Source organism: Gobius niger (genome assembly GCF_951799975.1).
Source record: "Gobius niger genome assembly, chromosome: 23".
Taxonomy (NCBI): domain Eukaryota; kingdom Metazoa; phylum Chordata; class Actinopteri; order Gobiiformes; family Gobiidae; genus Gobius; species Gobius niger.
In genome coordinates this window covers 500,623-520,622 of record NC_136874.1, presented here as the reverse complement: position 1 = coordinate 520,622, position 20,000 = coordinate 500,623, and the positions used below count along the sequence as shown (strand labels likewise).

Sequence of the window (20,000 nt, the reverse complement as noted above, 5' to 3'; positions counted from 1 at the left end):
TCCCTCCTCTTCTCCAGTGTCTGTGCAGACGGGTGTTAGAATGAGAGAGACTTTCCCTCCTCTTCTCCAGTGTCTGTGCAGACGGGTGTTAGAATGAGAGAGACTTTCCCTCCTCTTCTCCAGTGTCTGTGCAGACGGGTGTTAGAATGAGAGAGAGACTTTCCCTCCTCTTCTCCAGTGTCTGCGCAGACGGGTGTTAGAATGAGAGAGACTTTCCCTCCTCTTCTCCAGTGTCTGCGCAGACGGGTGTTAGAATGAGAGAGACTTTCCCTCCTCTTCTCCAGTGTCTGTGCAGACGGGTGTTAGAATGAGAGAGACTTTCCCTCCTCTTCTCCAGTGTCTGCGCAGACGGGTGTTTGGGAGACTGATCTCTTACTGTAAAGGGAGAAACACGTTCATACAGTGAGCTGAGACTTCAGGCAGCAGAGAACATCGTGTGGAGAAGATCAAGCACTGGAAACACTGTTCACATCTGTCCAACATCAGCAGCAGCTGCTGTGAGGAAGTGGATCTGACTGAGAGGACCTGCAGACAGATCCACAGCTCTGCTCTGGGCTCTCCAGCTCTGCAGGCTCCGGGTCAGAACTAAAGAGAAGGAAGTGGCACCTTCTACAGATCAATGCTGTGGAGCAAACTGGAGGTCATGAGGAGGCTCAGACACAGACTGGAGGTCATGAGGAGGCTCAGACACAGAGCTGAACAGGTGCAGACCTGAAGGACAGACCACAGAGGAGCAACAGGTCCAGAGCTCTCAGACTGTGGCTCCTGACTGGACTAAGGACCTGAAGACCAGGACAGACTGAAGAGCCCAAAGGGAGGGGAGTCTCAGAGGAACCTCAGAGGAGCCTCAGAGGAGCCTCAGAGGCTCCTCAGAGGAACCTCAGAGGAGCCTCAGAGGAACCTCAGAGGAGCCTCAGAGGAGCCTCAGAGGAACCTCAGAGGAGCCTCAGAGGAGCCTCAGAGGAGCCTCAGAGGAGCCTCAGAGGAGCCTCAGAGGAGCCTCAGAGGAACCTCAGAGGAGCTGTAGACACAGAGTGGACTGCAGACTCACGGAGACAAAACTGTTCATCAAGAACAAGTGTCACAGAAGAGGCTTTATCAGCACCAGAGAACCTCCCCCTCCCCCTCAGAGCCTCCCCCTCAGAGCCTCCTCTGAGGACAGAGAGGTTCCCGTTTATCTAAAGGCTTGTATTAAAGGAGGCGGGGCTTGTATTAAAGGAGGCGGGGCTTGTATTAAAGGAGGCAGGGCTTGTATTAAAGGAGGCGGGGCTTGTATTAAAGGAGGCGGGGCCAGGTCATCATCGGGGATCAGCTGAGTCAGGTCGTTAGGACTTAGAACTACAAACACTCAGAACTACAAAGATGTGGGAGGAGCTGTTCATCGAGGGGAGGAGCCAGAACCTCGAGGCGAAACGACAGATCCAGACGAGGACTCGAGAACCTTCAGTAAGAGACCGTTTACTTTACAGTCACTCATTTGAAAGCTAAGACCTTCAGCTTCTGAAAACATGTCAAACAAAGTCCTGGTTAAGTTCAGCTTCATCTGAGGAGACGCAGAAACATGAAACTCGTGGATCATGAATAATGTTTTCATATAAACATAAACGTTTTGCTCAGATCTGAGTCACGGCTGCACCGGGTTTAAACCAGTGTTAATGTCGGCGACTCAAACATTTAGTCTTAATTATAAAGTTGGACTAAAACTAAATGAAAAGTTGTTCCTGAGACTAAAACTGTGACTAAAATGTCCAGATATTTGAGTCGACTAAAATCAGACTAAATAAAAGTGAAAAGGAGAGACTAAAATCATCCAAACTTGTATTGAGCGTCTGAAAGAGCCTCAGATCATGTTTAAAGGATCAGCTCTGAGCTTTGTTCATGTGGAGCAGAAACATGAAGCAGAGGAACAACATTAAATATGATTATAATCAATATTATCAATGCAAAGTCCACTCAATTAGTCTGACATTCAGTCGACTCAAACTGAATTAGAAATGTTGTCAAAATGAACACTGGTTTAAACGTCTGGTTTTATTTAGAGACATTTAGTTACAGACTCACACGTCAAAGTGAAACTCATGACTGAGCTGAGTCTGTGATGACGTCACTAATGTGACCAGACAGGTTTAGAGCAGATGTTTCAGCTCAGAGTTTATGTACAGAGAATTTAACACATCTGATCCTGAAGCTGAAGCTCCTGAAGCTGAAGCTCCTGAAGCTGAAGCTGAAGCTCCTGAAGCTGAAGCTCCTGAAGCTGAAGCTGAAGCTGAAGCTCCTGAAGCTGAAGCTGAAGCTGAAGCTGAAGCTCCTGAAGCTGAAGCTGAAGCTGAAGCTGAAGCTCCTGAAGCTCCAGGTCTGACACTCAGAGGTTCTGTTTGAGGTTTGGTTTGACCTGACTTGTGTCTAATTTGAAATGGAGGCTCAGGAGCGATTTCTCCACAAGTGCCTCCGCGCGTCACCGCCATGTTCCGCTCCCCGCGCGCGCCGTGCCCGCGGTCTGCGCGCGTGTGCGCCGTGTCTCGGTCCCCGCGGTCCCGGTTCGGCCCGGTTTAGTCCCGGTTCCTGCTGTCACCTCGGGTTATCATCCTACACTCTGGCCGCGCGGCTTTAACCACAGCCGCGCCGCGCGTCCCTAAGCGCCCCCCCTCCTCCCCCTGTCTCCCCCCTGTCTCCCCCCCCCGTCCCCCCCCCCCCCGGCCTCGCGCACCTTGTCTCCGTAGCCGCCGCTTCTTGAGGCCAAAGATCCGCACTTTGGAGAAGATGTCCACCAGGTTGTTGTTGCACAGCCCCTGCTTCTTCGCGGGGCTCTTCCGCCTGCGGTGCGCGGTGGGTCTGTGGGCGTGTTGCTCCCGCGCCTGCCGCTTCTGCCGGACCAAGCCGCCCGCGATCGCCGCTGCCATGTCTCCCCCGCCGTGTCCCCCGCCGCGTCCTCACTGTGTCTCCCCTCCTCCGTGCGTCTCCGGGGCCGCAGCAGCCTCCCCCCCCCTCTCGCTCCCCTCCGCGCCGCTCCTCTCACGCGTGTCCGGAACGCGACCCCATCGTCGAAACAGACAGCCGTCGTCACAGCAGCAGCAGCGCGTCCGTGGGGGTCCGCGGGGCTCCGTGGTGGGTCGCACCTGTCTGTCACGTCTCCGCCATCGCGGCCGTGCCCCCCCGCGCGCGCGCTCGCTCCCACACCGCACCGAGAGAGAGTGCTGGCTCTGGAGACGCGCGCGGTCTCCTCCGCCTCCTCCGCTGAAGAAGCTCCGCGTCTGCGATGGAGAACCGCCGCTTCTGCCGCCTGTGCCGCGTCTGCCGCCGCTCTGCCGCTCGTGTGCCGTGTCGCCGCCCCCCCCCCCTCCTCTCCCCCTCCGCGTGCTCCAGATGCGGCTCGAGCGCGGAAAAAGGGGCGGATTGTCGCGCGCCCGGACGCGTGCCGCTCTCGACTGTCATTGACGGCGACGCTTCCAGCCGCGCGCAGACACAACAGGGGGTTCCCAAACGGGGGTGCGCGGCGCGAGGCGGGTCACGGGGTGTTGCTGTGGCGGAGCCTGTAAATGATGAGTCCAGGGGGGGGGGGGGTTCATGCCTGGGGGGTCCAGGCAGTGACAGGCTCGTGGAAAAACACATTCATGTTTAAAGAGGCTCATTGTCTGATCCACGAAACTGTAAACCGAGACTCCCATGATGCAACAGGTGAACCGCGACTCCCATGATGCAACAGGTGAACCGAGACTCCCATGATGCAACAGGTGAACCGAGACTCCCATGATGCAACAGGTGAACCGAGACTCCCATGATGCAGCAGGTGAACCGCGACTCCCATGATGCAACAGGTCCATTCACGCCCACAGACCCTCAGACCCACAGACCCTCAGACCCGCAGCACAGGCAGGTCAGTCAGGTGACGGTTCAGACCGAGCGGATCCTTTAACCTTGGAGCTGCAGCACGAGCTCTAACCGCTGAGCCACTGTGTGAGTGAACCTCTTCACCTCAACCAGTGCAGTTTCTCCAGGTCGGCTTTACCCAAATCTAGAAGCTTCTCGTCTGGAGCCTGACCTCCTGCTCCACAGTGGCCTGACCCTCAGCCTGGAGGCCGGAGTATTTGAAAGCTCAGACCCACTAAAGCTTTGTGTTGGTCACATGGTCGTGGCCTGATCTGTAGTTCTCAGCTTTCAAATGAGACCTGAGCTTTTAGATTTGGGTCAAACTGGAGGAATGGGTTCAATCAATCAAAGTTTATTTGTATAGCACCTTCCAACAACACAAGGAAGACCAAAGTGCTTCACAGATAAAACAATATCAAAAAATCAATTTCAGTTTGAACAGATGTGTCTTCAATCGGGACGGGTCCGTGAGAACACGCAGCCTGAGGGGCAGGCGGTGGAGGTGGGGGTTAAGGGGTTTAACAGCTGATCTGATCATGTGACACATGTGATCAGTAGAAGTCGTGTGCAGACCCAAAACACGCCAAAAACATGTGACACTGGAACATACACCGCGTTCCAAACGATTGTCGACTGGAATGAGAGTCGGCCTCGTGTTCACGTCTGTGACTGAGGAGCATTTAAACCTCCCAGTGAAAACAGGAATAAATATAGTAAAAAACTGAAAATCCACTGTTCCAGATTATTCTGCAACTCATCGTTTCAACACATTTTAAAGCTCGTAATGATCTGAAAATGGTCATTTGTTGAGTTTGCAGCATTAGGAGGTCATATTTACTGAAATCAAAAACATCTCAACTGGTCAAGTTATATTTCACCAGAGGAGCTTCTTTGAGCAGCTTCAAAAATCTTAAATCCATTAAACTTGTGAGTTTTTGGACAGTTTCTGCTTGGATTTGTTTGCAGGATGTTAGAATAACCTCAGAGCTGCTGTTTGGATGAAAACTGCCTCCCACCCTCAGAGAAGTGTTTTTTGTTGAGGCTCCAAAGGTTCTCAATAGAGTGAGGTCAGGGGAGGAGGGGGTCCACATCATGAGGTCAGGGGAGGAGGGGGTCCACATCATGAGGTCAGGGGAGGAGGGGGTCCACATCATGAGGTCAGGGGAGGAGGGGGTCCACATCATGAGGTCAGGGGAGGAGGGGGTCCACATCATGAGGTCAGGGGAGGAGGGGGTCCACATCATGAGTTTCTCTCCTTTTCTGCCCAGAGCAGCCAGTGATGCAGAGGTTTTCTTTACAGCAGGACATGGGGCGTCGTCTTCAGGGATCCTAAAGGGGCCGACCAGCTCTCTCCCCATGACTCCGCCCCCTCCTTACTGACTCCGCCCCCTCCTTACTGACGTCACAGCCTTGTTGGGACATTGTGGTCATTCACCTCCATCCATCTGACCATCCAGGGTCACACGGCCTCATCAGGGAACAAGACTGTTTGTAAATGAGCCTCATGTATTTCTGAGCCACTGCAGCCGTTTCTGCTTCAGCTTCAATGAACAGTTTAGGGGAGGCCGGATAGAAGGTTTAACTGCAGCCTCTGGAGGGTCGGCTTTGTAGCAGCTGTTCTCTTCATCTGATGTGTTTGTCTGGCAGAAACTGTCCTCATTGTGCCTTTATCTGCACAAACCCGAGTGTGTCGAGTTCGATGATTTTGCTTCATCTTTCATGAAATATCAAAGGTTTTCATACCTGGACCAAGACATTCAACAATTTCACACTTTTCATCAGCAGAAAGTCCCTTTTTCTTTCCCTTGTTGCTTGAAAATGATGATCTGCTTAATAAAGTGGAACTTCCTTTTTCAGTAGTTTTTCCCTTAACTGGGCTTAACCTGAAACTGATCATCCCAGACTGAGATTAATGTCAGTGATTCATAGAGCCTGAGACACGACACCATCCATGAGTTTCATTATTATTGTTTTTACCTTTTTGACACAAAAATACAATTTGCATAATAATTTGGAACACAGTGTATATGATCTCAAGTCTCACAGATGTTTCTCACAGATGTTTCTCTCAGATGTTTCTCACAGATGTTTCTCACAGATGTTTCTCACAGATGTTTCTCTCAGATGTTTCTCACAGATGTTTCTCACAGATGTTTCTCACAGATGTTTCTCTCAGATGTTTCTCACAGATGTTTCTCACAGATGTTTCTCTCAGATGTTTCTCACAGATGTTTCTCACACAGATGTTTCTCTCAGATGTTCATGTATCGTTCAGGTATCGGTATCGAAAGCCAAGTATCGTTGAATCGGGTCGATCGTCCCATCGTGAGTTTAGATGATTTTATCTGTTGTGTAAAATGCATCAAAAAGAGCCGGTCGTTTAAACGGCTCTTTGGGAAAGAGCCGTGAGTCCCGTCACTGACACCAGGGTCTGGAAGAAAACTGGATTCTGATTGTGCGTTGTTTTGGTGTAACCGCACACGTTCACTGGGACATCGCGGAACACAGGAGTACATTTTTCATTCAACGTTTTGAGTGAGAAGCAGCTCTGTCAGCCTGCTCTTCATAAAACACGAGCTTTCCTTTCTGCTAAAGGCACTTCTCAGTGTTTTCAGACCTACATGAAACGACCCTCAGCAGATTAGGCCGGATCAGTAAAGTCAGACATGAAAGTTTCAGCTCGTGGGGCCAAAGCGACTCCACTGCAGATGTTTCCACAAACTGCTACAGGTGCTAGCTTTAGCTTTAGCTTTAGCTTTAGCTTTAGCTTCAGGCTAAACAGCGTCAAAGTGAAATAACTCTGAGTGTTTCTTTCCACAGAAAGTGCTGAGTCTGAGCCTGACGGAAAATCCTCACAGCAGAGAGAGGCTTCACCCTGAGACCGGCTTCACTCTGACCCACAGAAGGTGAGTTTAGGATATTTATATTATATATTTAGTGAGTTTAGGATATTTATATTGTATATTTAGTGAGTTTAGGATATTTATATTGTATATTTAGTGAGTTTAGGATATTTATATTGTATATTTAGTGAGTTTAGGATATTTATATTGTATATTTAGTGAGTTTAGGATATTTATATTATATATTTAGTGAGTTTAGGATATTTATATTGTATATTTAGTGAGTTTAGGATATTTATATTATATATTTAGTGAGTTTAGGATATTTATATTATATATTTAGTGAGTTTAGGATATTTATATTATATATTTAGTGAGTTTAGGATATTTATATTATATATTTAGTGAGTTTAGGATATTTATATGATATATTTAGTGAGTTTAGGATATTTATATTGTATATTTAGTGAGTTTAGGATATTTATATTGTATATTTAGTGAGTTTAGGATATTTATATTGTATATTTAGTGAGTTTAGGATATTTATATCATATATTTAGTGAGTTTAGGATATTTATATTGTATATTTAGTGAGTTTAGAAAGTGAAAACAACATTTGTGATAAATGTTTGTGTGACTGACGTCTAAGTGGATTAAACAAAAGGTAATGAAGCACTTTGACGCCACGTCGTGCTTTAACCGCTTTACCCAAATCTATGGCCCTCGTGAAGAACAAAGTGACAACGAGACGTAAATGAATAAAAAACCAACAGAGCAAAACCAGCCACAAAAAGTGAAGAAAAATCAACACAAAAGCAGCAAAACCACAATAAAACCAGCGACAAAAAGAGCTCAAACTGATCCATTAAACTGGGATTAGTGGATTTAAACTCGTTTAATCGGGTCCCACAGACTTAACAAGAGCTGAGAGTTTCTTCACCATCGTTGGTGTTTTGTTCATTCTTTTTAACTTGTTGTTACAATGTAATAACTGTGTTGTTACCACCACGACACAACATCTGTATAATAAGTGTCAGTGAAGCTCAGTGTGTGAAGGGGGGGCTGGGGGCGGAGCTACATAATGTTTACATCCTGTATTTCCCCTTTGTCACGATAAGACTGAACTTGTTGTAAACTCCAGTGGAGAAGCTTTGAGATTTGGGTAAAGCTGAACTGGAGAAGGTTTAATCCAGTCTTATATGAAAACATGTTCATATCCATATATAATGTAAAGTTTCCTCTGACTGTGTTTATTCCTTTGTTCCAGCCGCTCCCTTAGAGCAGGCGTTATGTAGGTCGGCCATTTTAGCTCCACCTCACACCGCGGCGGGAAAAGCCCCTCTGCATCAATAATACACTCTTCCCGGGGCATTATGAAAATTTAAATGGGCCTGAATTAATCACAGACGCCGCGATTCTGCAGGTTCTGGGTTTGTTGCTAAAAGCCCTGCAGGAGGCGGCAGGTGAGGACGGATGAAATAATGATGCGGAAATCCAGGTCAGAGCGGGAGGCGTGATTCAGCAGATCCTCAGGAGGCAGGATCCTCAGGGGGCAGGATCCTCAGGGGGCAGCGACTCAGGGGGCAGGATCCTCAGGGGGCAGGATCATCAGGAGCAGGATCCTCAGGGGGCAGCGACTCAGGGGGCAGGATCCTCAGGGAGCAGGATCCTCAGAGGGCAGCGACTCAGGGGGCAGGATCCTCAGGGAGCAGGATCCTCAGAGGGCAGGATCCTCAGAGGGCAGGATCCTCAGGGAGCAGGATCCTCAGAGGGCAGCGACTCAGGGAGCAGGATCCTCAGAGGGCAGGATCCTCAGAGGGCAGGATCCTCAGGGGGCAGGATCCTCAGGGGGCAGGATCCTCAGAGGGCAGGATCCTCAGGGGGCAGGATCCTCAAGGGGCAGGATCCTCAGGGGGCAGGATCCTCAGAGGGCAGGATCCTCAGAGGGCAGGATCCTCAGAGGGCAGGATCCTCAGGGGGCAGGATCCTCAGGGAGCAGGATCCTCAGGGAGCAGGATCCTCAGAGGGCAGGATCCTCAGAGGGCAGGATCCTCAGGGGGCAGGATCCTCAGGGGGCAGGATCCTCAGGGAGCAGGATCCTCAGAGGGCAGGATCCTCAGAGGGCAGGATCCTCAGGGGGCAGGATCCTCAGAGGGCAGGATCCTCAGAGGGCAGGATCCTCAGAGGGCAGGATCCTCAGAGGGCAGGATCCTCAGAGGGCAGGATCCTCAGAGGGCAGGATCCTCAGAGGGCAGGATCCTCAGGGGGCAGGATCCTCAGAGGGCAGGATCCTCAGAGGGCAGGATCCTCAGGGGGCAGGATCCTCAGGGAGCAGGATCCTCAGGGGGCAGGATCCTCAGGGGGCAGGATCCTCAGGGGCAGGATCCTCAGGGGGCAGGATCCTCAGGGAGCAGGATCCTCAGGGAGCAGGATCCTCAGGGGGCAGGATCCTCAGGGAGCAGGATCCTCAGGGGGCAGGATCCTCAGGGAGCAGGATCCTCAGGGGGCAGGATCCTCAGGGAGCAGGATCCTCAGGGGCAGGATCCTCAGGGGGCAGGATCCTCAGGGGGCAGGATCCTCAGGGGGCAGGATCCTCAGAGGGCAGGATCCTCAGGGAGCAGGATCCTCAGGGGGCAGGATCCTCAGGGAGCAGGATCCTCAGGGGCAGGATCCTCAGGGGGCAGGATCCTCAGGGGGCAGGATCCTCAGGGGGCAGGATCCTCAGGGGGCAGCGACTCAGGGGGCAGGATCCTCAGGGGGCAGCGACTCAGGGGGCAGGATCCTCAGGGGGCAGGATCATCAGGAGCAGGATCCTCAGAGGGCAGGATCCTCAGAGGGCAGCGACTCAGGGGGCAGGATCCTCAGGGGGGCAGCGACTCAGGGGGCAGGATCCTCAGGGGGCAGGATCCTCAGAGGGCAGCGACTCAGGGGGCAGGATCCTCAGGGGGCAGGATCCTCAGAGGGCAGCGACTCAGGGGGCAGGATCCTCAGGGGGCAGGATCCTCAGAGGGCAGCGACTCAGGGGGCAGGATCCTCAGGGGGCAGGATCCTCAGGGGGGCAGCGACTCAGGGGGCAGGATCCTCAGGGGGCAGGATCCTCAGAGGGCAGCGACTCAGGGGGCAGGATCCTCAGGGGGCAGGATCCTCAGAGGGCAGGATCCTCAGGAGGCAGGATCCTCAGGGGGCAGGATCCTCAGGGAGCAGGATCCTCAGGGAGCAGGATCCTCAGGGGGGCAGGATCCTCAGGGGGCAGGATCCTCAGGGGCAGGATCCTCAGGGGCAGGATCCTCAGGGGGCAGGATCCTCAGGGGCAGGATCCTCAGGGGCAGGATCCTCAGGGGGCAGGATCCTCAGGGGGCAGGATCCTCAGGGGGCAGGATCCTCAGGGGGCAGGATCCTCAGGGGGCAGCGACTCAGGGGGCAGGATCCTCAGGGGGCAGGATCCTCAGGGGCAGGATCCTCAGAGGGCAGGATCCTCAGAGGGCAGGATCCTCAGGGGGCAGCGACTCAGGGGGCAGGATCCTCAGGGGGCAGGATCCTCAGGGGGCAGGATCCTCAGGGGGCAGCGACTCAGGGGGCAGGATCCTCAGGGGGCAGGATCCTCAGGGGGGCAGCGACTCAGGGGGCAGGATCCTCAGAGGGCAGGATCCTCAGGGGGCAGGATCCTCAGGGGGCAGGATCCTCAGGGGGCAGGATCCTCAGGGGGCAGCGTTTCAGGACCGTTTCAGGCGATCATGTAAGTAAGTGAGTAAGTAAGTGAGTAAGTGAGTAAGTAAGTACCAGGGCTGGGGATCCTGACACACATGAACATCTCAGTCATGTTTGGGAAACAGGTGAGAATGTGCTGGAACATCTACATCTACATGGGTTTGAAGGGACTGCAGAAACTACAGCTTCCATAGATACAGATACATCCCTGGAAGCGCCCATATATGGTCATGTTTGAAAACATTTAAAAAGAAAAATCTAAACTTTCTCTAATTATTCAAAAACTACTTTAACAAACGCTGAGTCATGAATATAGTTTTATTAAGATACAAAGACATGGGGAGGAGCAACGTGGTTCCTGCTGTCAGAGCTGCAGAACATCCAGAACCAGGAACTACGACCACATTAGTCCAGTGCTCCGGTCACCTGATCCTCCTGCTCCAGACTCCACATGAGGAGAGGGTTTATCACCTCCTGCTCCAGACTCCACATGAGGAGAGGGTTTATCACCTGATCCTCCTGCTCCAGACTCCACATGAGGAGAGGGTTTAACACCCGATCCTCCTGCTCCACATGAGGAGAGGGTTTAACACCTGATCCTCCTGACAGGAGACCTGCCTTTCTAGTTTAGCTGTATCTGACCTCCTCATATATAATGTATACGGAGGTTGTGCAGACGTATTGTTTTAAATAATCTGTAAAGCACTTTGTGACACTTCAGTATGAAAAGTGCTTTATAAGTTTGACATTAACCAGACTGTTTTCAGTCTGAGGCCACATGAAGGCCGAGCCTGAGCCTGAGCCTGAGTCTGAGCCTGAGCCTGAGCCTGAGTCTGAGTCTGAGTCTGAGTCTGAGTCTGAGCCTGAGCCTGAGTCTGAGCCTGAGTCTGAGTCTGAGTCTGAGCCTGAGTCTGAGCCTGAGCCTGAGTCTGAGTCTGAGTCTGAGCCTGAGCCTGAGTCTGAGTCTGAGTCTGAGCCTGAGCCTGAGTCTGAGCCTGAGCCTGAGTCTGAGTCTGAGCCTGAGCCTGAGCCTGAGTCTGAGTCTGAGTCTGAGTCTGAGTCTGAGCCTGAGCCTGAGTCTGAGCCTGAGTCTGAGCCTGAGCCTGAGCCTGAGTCTGAGCCTGAGCCTGAGTCTGAGTCTGAGTCTGAGCCTGAGCCTGAGTCTGAGTCTGAGTCTGAGCCTGAGCCTGAGCCTGAGTCTGAGCCTGAGCCTGAGTCTGAGTCTGAGCCTGAGTCTGAGCCTGAGCCTCAGTCTGAGCCTGAGCCTGAGTCTGAGTCTGAGTCTGAGTCTGAGCCTGAGCCTGAGTCTGAGTCTGAGTCTGAGCCTGAGCCTGAGCCTGAGTCTGAGCCTGAGTCTGAGCCTGAGTCTGAGCCTGAGTCTGAGCCTGAGCCTGAGTCTGAGCCTGAGCCTGAGTCTGAGCCTGAGCCTGAGTCTGAGTCTGAGTCTGAGTCCGGGCAGTCTGAGCCTGAGCCTGAGCCTGAGTCTGAGCCTGAGCCTGAGCCTGAGTCTGAGCCTGAGCCTGAGTCTGAGCCTGAGTCTGAGCCTGAGCCTCAGTCTGAGCCTGAGCCTGAGTCTGAGTCTGAGTCTGAGTCTGAGCCTGAGCCTGAGCCTGAGCCTGAGCCTGAGGCTGAGGCTGAGGCTGAGGCTGAGGCTGAGGCTGAGCCTGAGCCTGAGTCTGAGTCTGAGTCTGAGCCTGAGCCTGAGCCTGAGTCTGAGCCTGAGTCTGAGCCTGAGTCTGAGCCTGAGTCTGAGCCTGAGCCTGAGTCTGAGCCTGAGCCTGAGTCTGAGCCTGAGCCTGAGCCTGAGCCTGAGCCTGAGCCTGAGTCTGAGCCTGAGTCTGAGCCTGAGCCTGAGTCTGAGTCTGAGCCTGAGTCTGAGTCTGAGTCTGAGCCTGAGCCTGAGCCTGAGTCTGAGCCTGAGTCTGAGCCTGAGTCTGAGCCTGAGTCCGGGCAGTCTGAGCCTGAGCCTGAGCCTGAGCCTGAGCCTGAGTCTGAGCCTGAGTCTGAGCCTGAGTCCGGGCAGTCTGAGCCTGAGCCTGAGCCTGAGCCTGAGCCTGAGTCTGAGCCTGAGTCTGAGCCTGAGTCCGGGCAGTCTGAGCCTGAGCCTGAGTCTGAGCCTGAGCCTGAGCCTGAGCCTGAGTCTGAGCCTGAGCCTCAGTCTGAGCCTGAGCCTGAGTCTGAGCCTGAGCCTCAGTCTGAGCCTGAGCCTGAGTCTGAGTCTGAGTCTGAGTCTGAGCCTGAGCCTGAGTCTGAGTCTGAGTCTGAGTCTGAGCCTGAGCCTGAGTCTGAGTCTGAGTCTGAGTCTGAGCCTGAGCCTGAGTCTGAGTCTGAGCCTGAGTCTGAGTCTGAGACTGAGTCTGAGTCTGAGCCTGAGCCTGAGCCTGAGCCTGAGCCTGAGTCTGAGTCTGAGACTGAGCCTGAGCCTGAGTCTGAGTCTGAGTCTGAGCCTGAGTCTGAGCCTGAGTCCGGGCAGTCTGAGCCTGAGTCTGAGTCTGAGTCTGAGTCTGAGACTGAGCCTGAGCCTGAGTCTGAGTCTGAGACTGAGCCTGAGCCTGAGTCTGAGTCTGAGCCTGAGTCTGAGCCTGAGTCTGAGTCTGAGTCTGAGCCTGAGTCTGAGTCTGAGTCTGAGCCTGAGTCTGAGTCTGAGTCTGAGTCTGAGTCTGAGTCTGAGCCTGAGCCTGAGCCTGAGTCTGAGTCTGAGACTGAGCCTGAGCCTGAGTCTGAGTCTGAGTCTGAGTCTGAGTCTGAGCCTGAGTCTGAGCCTGAGTCCGGGCAGTCTGAGCCTGAGCCTGAGTCTGAGCCTGAGCCTGAGCCTGAGCCTGAGCCTGAGCCTGAGTCTGAGTCTGAGCCTGAGCCTGAGCCTGAGTCTGAGCCTGAGTCTGAGCCTGAGTCCGGGCAGTCTGAGCCTGAGCCTGAGTCTGAGTCTGAGTCTGAGTCTGAGCCTGAGCCTGAGTCTGAGTCTGAGCCTGAGTCTGAGTCTGAGACTGAGTCTGAGTCTGAGCCTGAGCCTGAGCCTGAGCCTGAGCCTGAGTCTGAGTCTGAGACTGAGCCTGAGCCTGAGTCTGAGTCTGAGTCTGAGTCTGAGCCTGAGCCTGAGCCTGAGTCTGAGCCTGAGTCTGAGTCTGAGACTGAGTCTGAGTCTGAGCCTGAGCCTGAGCCTGAGCCTGAGCCTGAGTCTGAGTCTGAGACTGAGCCTGAGCCTGAGTCTGAGTCTGAGTCTGAGTCTGAGTCTGAGCCTGAGCCTGAGCCTGAGCCTGAGCCTGAGCCTGAGCCTGAGCCTGAGCCTGAGTCTGAGTCTGAGCCTGAGCCTGAGCCTGAGTCTGAGTCTGAGCCTGAGCCTGAGCCTGAGCCTGAGCCTGAGCCTGAGCCTGAGCCTGAGCCTGAGCCTGAGCCTGAGCCTGAGCCTGAGTCTGAGCCTGAGTCTGAGCCTGAGCCTGAGCCTGAGCCTGAGTCTGAGTCTGAGACTGAGACTGAGCCTGAGCCTGAGCCTGAGCCTGAGCCTGAGCCTGAGCCTGAGCCTGAGCCTGAGCCTGAGCCTGAGCCTGAGCCTGAGCCTGAGCCTGAGCCTGAGCCTGAGTCTGAGCCTGAGCCTGAGCCTGAGCCTGAGCCTGAGCCTGAGCCTGAGCCTGAGCCTGAGCCTGAGCCTGAGTCCGGGCAGTCGGAGCCTGAGCCTGAGTCTGAGTCTGAGTCTGAGTCTGAGCCTGAGCCTGAGTCTGAGCCTGAGCCTGAGCCTGAGTCTGAGCCTGAGCCTGAGCCTGAGCCTGAGCCTGAGCCTGAGCCTGAGCCTGAGCCTGAGTCTGAGTCTGAGCCTGAGTCTGAGTCTGAGTCTGAGCCTGAGCCTGAGCCTGAGCCTGAGTCTGAGCCTGAGCCTGAGCCTGAGCCTGAGTCTGAGTCTGAGCCTGAGCCTGAGCCTGAGTCTGAGTCTGAGTCTGAGCCTGAGCCTGAGCCTGAGCCTGAGTCTGAGTCTGAGCCTGAGCCTGAGCCTGAGCCTGAGCCTGAGCCTGAGTCTGAGCCTGAGCCTGAGTCTGAGTCTGAGCCTGAGTCTGAGTCTGAGTCTGAGTCTGAGTCTGAGCCTGAGCCTGAGCCTGAGCCTGAGCCTGAGCCTGAGCCTGAGCCTGAGCCTGAGCCTGAGCCTGAGCCTGAGCCTGAGCCTGAGCCTGAGCCTGAGCCTGAGCCTGAGCCTGAGCCTGAGCCTGAGCCTGAGCCTGAGCCTGAGCCTGAGCCTGAGCCTGAGCCTGAGCCTGAGCCTGAGCCTGAGCCTGAGCCTGAGCCTGAGCCTGAGCCTGAGCCTGAGCCTGAGCCTGAGCCTGAGCCTGAGTCCGGGCAGTCGGAGCCTGAGCCTGAGTCTGAGGTCTGAGCCTGAGCCTGAGCCTGAGCCTGAGTCTGAGCCTGAGCCTGAGTCCGGGCAGTCGGAGCCTGAGCCTGAGTCTGAGTCTGAGTCTGAGTCTGAGCCTGAGCCTGAGCCTGAGCCTGAGCCTGAGTCTGAGTCTGAGCCTGAGCCTGAGCCTGAGCCTGAGCCTGAGCCTGAGTCTGAGCCTGAGCCTGAGCCTGAGCCTGAGCCTGAGTCTGAGCCTGAGCCTGAGTCCGGGCAGTCGGAGCCTGAGCCTGAGTCTGAGTCTGAGTCTGAGTCTGAGCCTGAGCCTGAGCCTGAGTCTGAGTCTGAGTCTGAGCCTGAGCCTGAGCCTGAGCCTGAGTCTGAGCCTGAGCCTGAGTCTGAGCCTGAGCCTGAGCCTGAGCCTGAGCCTGAGCCTGAGCCTGAGCCTGAGCCTGAGCCTGAGCCTGAGCCTGAGCCTGAGTCTGAGTCTGAGCCTGAGACTGAGTCTGAGTCTGAGCCTGAGCCTGAGCCTGAGCCTGAGCCTGAGCCTGAGCCTGAGCCTGAGCCTGAGCCTGAGCCTGAGCCTGAGCCTGAGTCTGAGTCTGAGTCTGAGTCTGAGCCTGAGCCTGAGCCTGAGCCTGAGCCTGAGCCTGAGCCTGAGCCTGAGCCTGAGCCTGAGCCTGAGCCTGAGCCTGAGCCTGAGCCTGAGCCTGAGCCTGAGCCTGAGCCTGAGCCTGAGCCTGAGCCTGAGCCTGAGCCTGAGCCTGAGCCTGAGCCTGAGCCTGAGCCTGAGCCTGAGCCTGAGCCTGAGCCTGAGCCTGAGCCTGAGCCTGAGCCTGAGCCTGAGCCTGAGCCTGAGCCTGAGCCTGAGTCCGGGCAGTCTGAGCTTGAGCCTGAGGCTGAGCCTGAGCCTGAGCCTGAGTCTGAGTCTGAGCCTGAGTCCGGGCAGTCTGAGCTTGAGCCTGAGGCTGAGCCTGAGTCTGAGCCTGAGCCTGAGTCTGAGCCTGAGTCCGGGCAGTCTGAGCTTGAGCCTGAGGCTGAGCCTGAGCCTGAGCCTGAGCCTGAGTCCGGGCAGTCTGAGTCTGCCTGTCGCATTGCAGGCAGAGGGGGTTCCTCAGGGAGGGGCCCGAACAGAAAAGGCCCGTTTTCCCCGAGCGGCGGATCGTGACCTCCTCCCTCGCTCTGAGCCTGAGGCCGACGTGAGACAGAGGTGAACATCTGTCTCTGACGTTACAGACCGTGAGGAACGTCTGACAGAAACATGAGGCCGACGTGACACAGAGGTGAACATCTGACTCTGACATTACAGACCGTGAGGAACGTCTGACAGAAACATCAGGAGAAAATGATCCTTTATGTTTTTATAAGAAACAGAAAAACATCTTTTCTGATCCAGATGTTTCACATGTGACCAGATCGATTCAGACTCGGCTTTAGGAATGTTTCCTCTCATCATTGTTGTGTTTCCTGTGGTTACATCCAGATAAACCAGAGCTGTTTCCATAGTTACCACAATAACATCCTGAGCTGCACAGACGTGAGTGGGAACAAGTATAAATGTAGTTTCTCTCGCCTCTGGTCTTCAGAGTCTGTGTTTCTGCTCTCTGTCCTGCAGCGCCCTCTGCAGGACAGAGAGCAGAACTACACGCTCAACAATCTGCTCAGAGTAAAGTGCTTCTGTTTAATCCTGTGCATGTTTTAAACACGAGGGCGCCCTCTGCAGGACAGAGAGCAGAACGACACGCTCAACAATCTGCTCAGAGTAAAGCGCTTCTGTTTAATCCTGTGCATGTTTTAAACACGAGAGCGCCCTCTGCAGGACACGAGGGCGGATCTTCCTGACGCGACTCAGTGTTTCTGAACGTCTAACTTTATTTATTCACCCGGGACAGAGACGAGACCGAGAGAGCATGATGTTCAAACAGGGAGTGCACCGGTGGCTCAGGGGTTAGCCTCATCCGCACGCGTCACTTTAGAGGTTTATTTAACCTCTTAACCCCCGCCTTCACTGAGCAGCTTTACCCAAATCCATCACATCACAGCCTCCTTTGAAAAGTAACACCTACAAAACAGATGTGACTTTATGAGAGAGAGAGAGGGAGGAGGAGGGAGAGAGAGGGAGAGAGGAGGAGAGGGAGGGAGGAGAGAGAGAGGAGAGAGAGGGAGGAGGAGGGAGAGAGAGAGGAGGAGAGGGAGGGAGGAGAGAGAGAGGAGAGAGAGGGAGGAGGAGAGAGAGGAGGAGAGGGAGGGAGGAGAGAGAGAGGAGAGAGAGGGAGGAGGAGAGAGAGAGGAGAGAGAGAGGAGAGAGAGAGAGGAGAGAGAGAGGAGAGAGAGAGAGAGGGAGGAGGGAGAGGGAGAGAGAGAGAGGAGAGAGAGAGAGGAGAGAGAGAGAGAGAGAGGGAGGAGGAGGAGGGAGAGAGAGAGGAGAGAGAGAGAGGAGAGAGAGAGAGGAGAGAGAGAGAGGAGAGAGAGAGGAGAGAGAGAGGAGAGAGAGAGAGAGGGAGGAGGAGGAGGGAGAGAGAGAGGAGAGAGAGAGGAGAGAGAGAGAGGAGAGAGAGAGAGAGAGAGGAGGAGGGAGAGAGAGGAGAGAGAGAGAGAGGAGAGAGAGAGGAGAGAGAGAGGAGGAGGGAGAGAGAGAGGAGAGAGAGGGAGGGGGAGGAGGAGGAGGAGAGAGAGAGAGAGAGAGAGAGAGAGGGAGAGGAGGAGAGGGAGGGAGGGAGGGAGGGAGGGAGGAGAGGGAGGGAGGGAGGGAGGGAGGGAGGAGAGAGGAAGAGGGAGAGAGAGAGGAGAGAGAGGGAGGAGGAGGAGGAGAGAGAGAGAGAGAGAGAGAGAGAGAGAGAGGGAGAGGAGGGAGGGAGGGAGGGAGGGAGGGAGAGAGGGAGGGAGGAAAAGGAGAGAGAGGAGAGAGAGGAGAGAGAGAGGAGGAGAGGGAGGGAGAGAGGGAGGGAGGAGAAGGGAGAGAGAGGAAGAGGGAGAGAGAGAAGGAGGAGGAGGGAGGGAGGAGAGGGAGGGGAGAGAGGGAGGGAGGAGAAGGGAGAGAGAGGAAGAGGGAGAGAGAGAAGGAGGAGGAGGGAGGGAGGAGAGGGAGGGAGAGAGGGAGGGAGGAAAAGGGAGAGAGAGGAGAGAGAGGAGAGAGAGAGGAGGAGAGGGAGGGAGAGGAGGGAGGGAAGGGAGGAGAGAGAGAGGAAGAGGGAGAGAGAGAAGGAGGAGGAGGGAGGGAGGAGAGGGAGGGAGAGAGGGAGGGAGGAGAAGGGAGAGAGAGGAAGAGGAGAGAGAGAAGGAGGAGGAGGAGGGAGGAGAGGGAGGGAGGAGGTGAGAGAGAGAGGGAGAGAGAGGAGGAGGAGAGGGAGGAGAGGGAGGAGGGAGGGAGGGAGGTGAGAGAGAGGGAGGAGGAGGAGGAGGAGGAGGAGAGGGAGGGAGGAGAAGGGAGAGAGAGGGGAGAGGGAGGAGGAGAGAGGAGAGGGAGGAGAAGGAGGAGGAGGAGGAGGGAGGGAGGGAGGAGACGGAGGAGGAGAGGGAGGAGAAGGGAGAGGGAGGAGAGGGAGGAGAAGGGAGAGAGGAGAGGGAGGAGGAGGAGGAGGAGGAGGAGGAGAGGAGGGAGGGAGGGAGAGGGAGGAGAGGGAGGAGGAGAGGGAGGAGAAGGGAGAGAGAGGAGAGAGAGGAGAGAGAGGAGGAGGAGGAGGAGAGGGAGGAGAAGGGAGAGAGAGGAGAGAGAGGAGGAGGACAGGGAGGAGGAGGAGGAGGAGAGGGTGGGAGGAGGGAGGAGAAGGGAGAGAGAGGAGGAGGAGAGGAGGAGAGGAGAGGAGGGAGGAGGAGGAGAGGGAGGGAGGAGAGGGAGGGAGGGAGGAGGGAGGGAGGAGGAGAGAGAGGAGGAGGAGGAGGAGGAGGAGGAGGAGGAGGAGGGAGGAGGAGGAGGAGGAGGAGGAGGGAGGGAGGAGAGGAGGAGAGAGAGGAGATGAGGGAGAGAGAGGAGAGAGAGGAGAGAGTGGAGGTGAGGAGGGAGGGAGGGAGGAGGGAGGGAGGGAGGAGAAGGAGAGGGAGGGAGGAGAGAGGAGGAGGTGAGGGAGGAGGAGGAGGAGGAGGGGGAGGAGAGGGAGGAGAAGGGAGAGAGAGGAGAGAGAGGAGGAGGAGAGGGAGGAGGAGGAGAGGGAGGGAGGAGAGGGGGGAGGGAGGAGAGAGAGGAGGAGGAGAGGGAGGAGGAGGAGGAGGAGAGGGAGGGAGGAGAGGGAGGGAGGGAGGAGAAGGAGGAGGAGGAAGAGGGAGATAAAGAGGGAGGAGAGGGAGGAGAAGGGAGAGAGAGGAGAGAGAGGAGGAGGAGGAGGAGAGGGAGGGAGGAGAGGGAGGAGAGGGAGGAGAAGGGAGAGAGAGGAGGAGGATGAGGGAGGTGAAGGTGAGAGAGAGGAGGAGGAGGAGAGAGGGAGGGGGAGAGGGGAGGAGAGGGAGGAGAAGGGAGAGAGAGGAGGAGGAGAGGGAGGAGAAGGGAGAGAGAGGAGGAGGAGGAGAGAGAGGGAGGGAGGAGAGGGAGGAGAGGGAGGAGAAGGGTGAGTGGAGGTGGAGAGGGAGGTGAGGGAGTGAGAGGGGAGGAGAGAGAGGGAGAGAGAGAGGGAGGAGAAGGGAGGAGAAGGGAGAGAGAGGAGGAGGAGAGGGAGGAGAAGAGAGAGAGAGGAGAGAGGAGAGAGAGGAGGAGGAGGAGAGAGAGGGAGGAGAGAGAGGGAGGAGAAGGGAGAGAGGAGGAGGAGGAGGAGAGGGAGGAGGAGGAGGAGAGGAGGAGAGGGAGGAGAGGGAGGAGAAGGGAGAGAGAGGAGGAAGGAGAGGGAGGAGAAGGGAGAGGGAGAGAGAGGAGGAGGAGGAGAGAGAGGGAGGAGAGAGAGGGAGGAGAAGGGAGAGTGAGGAGCGAGGAGGAGAGAGAGAGAGGAGAGAGAGGAGGTGGAGGAGGGAGGGAGGGAGGAGAGGAGGAGAAGGAGAGAGGGGGGAGAGAGGAGGAGGAGAGGGAGGAGGAGGAGATGGGAGGAGGAGGAGGAGAGGGAGGGAGGAGAGGAGGAGAGGAGAGTGAGAGGAGAGAGTGGAGGAGGAGAGGGAGGAGGAGGAGAGGGAGGAGGAGGAGGAGGAGGAGGAGAGGAGGGAGGAGTGAGAGGAGGAGGAGAGGAGGAGGAGGAGGAGAGGAGGGAGGAGAGGGAGGAGAAGGGAGAGAGAGGAGAGAGAGGAGGAGGAGAGGGAGGAGGAGGAGAGGTGGGAGGGAGGGTAGGGAGGTGAGGAGAGAGAGGAGG

The 20,000-nt window shown here is 55.4% G+C and overlaps 1 protein-coding gene across 2 annotated transcripts in view; it reads right to left on the bottom strand.

Annotated features, from left to right (window-relative positions):
* Window positions 1-20,000, bottom strand: part of LOC306981768 (fibroblast growth factor 14-like) — a gene marked incomplete at its 5' end in the record, with an annotated part of 42,517 nt that overhangs the window by 19,058 nt on the left and 3,459 nt on the right. The window contains one exon of one of the 2 annotated variants that reach the window (XM_079581421.1): window positions 2,708-3,410. The exons of the other annotated variant lie outside the window; for it this stretch is intronic. Within the exon in view, the coding sequence (XP_079437547.1) occupies window positions 2,708-2,900 (193 nt within the window). Of the gene's footprint in view, window positions 1-2,707; window positions 3,411-20,000 lie in introns of those variants that run through there. 2 annotated transcript variants of the gene reach the window in all.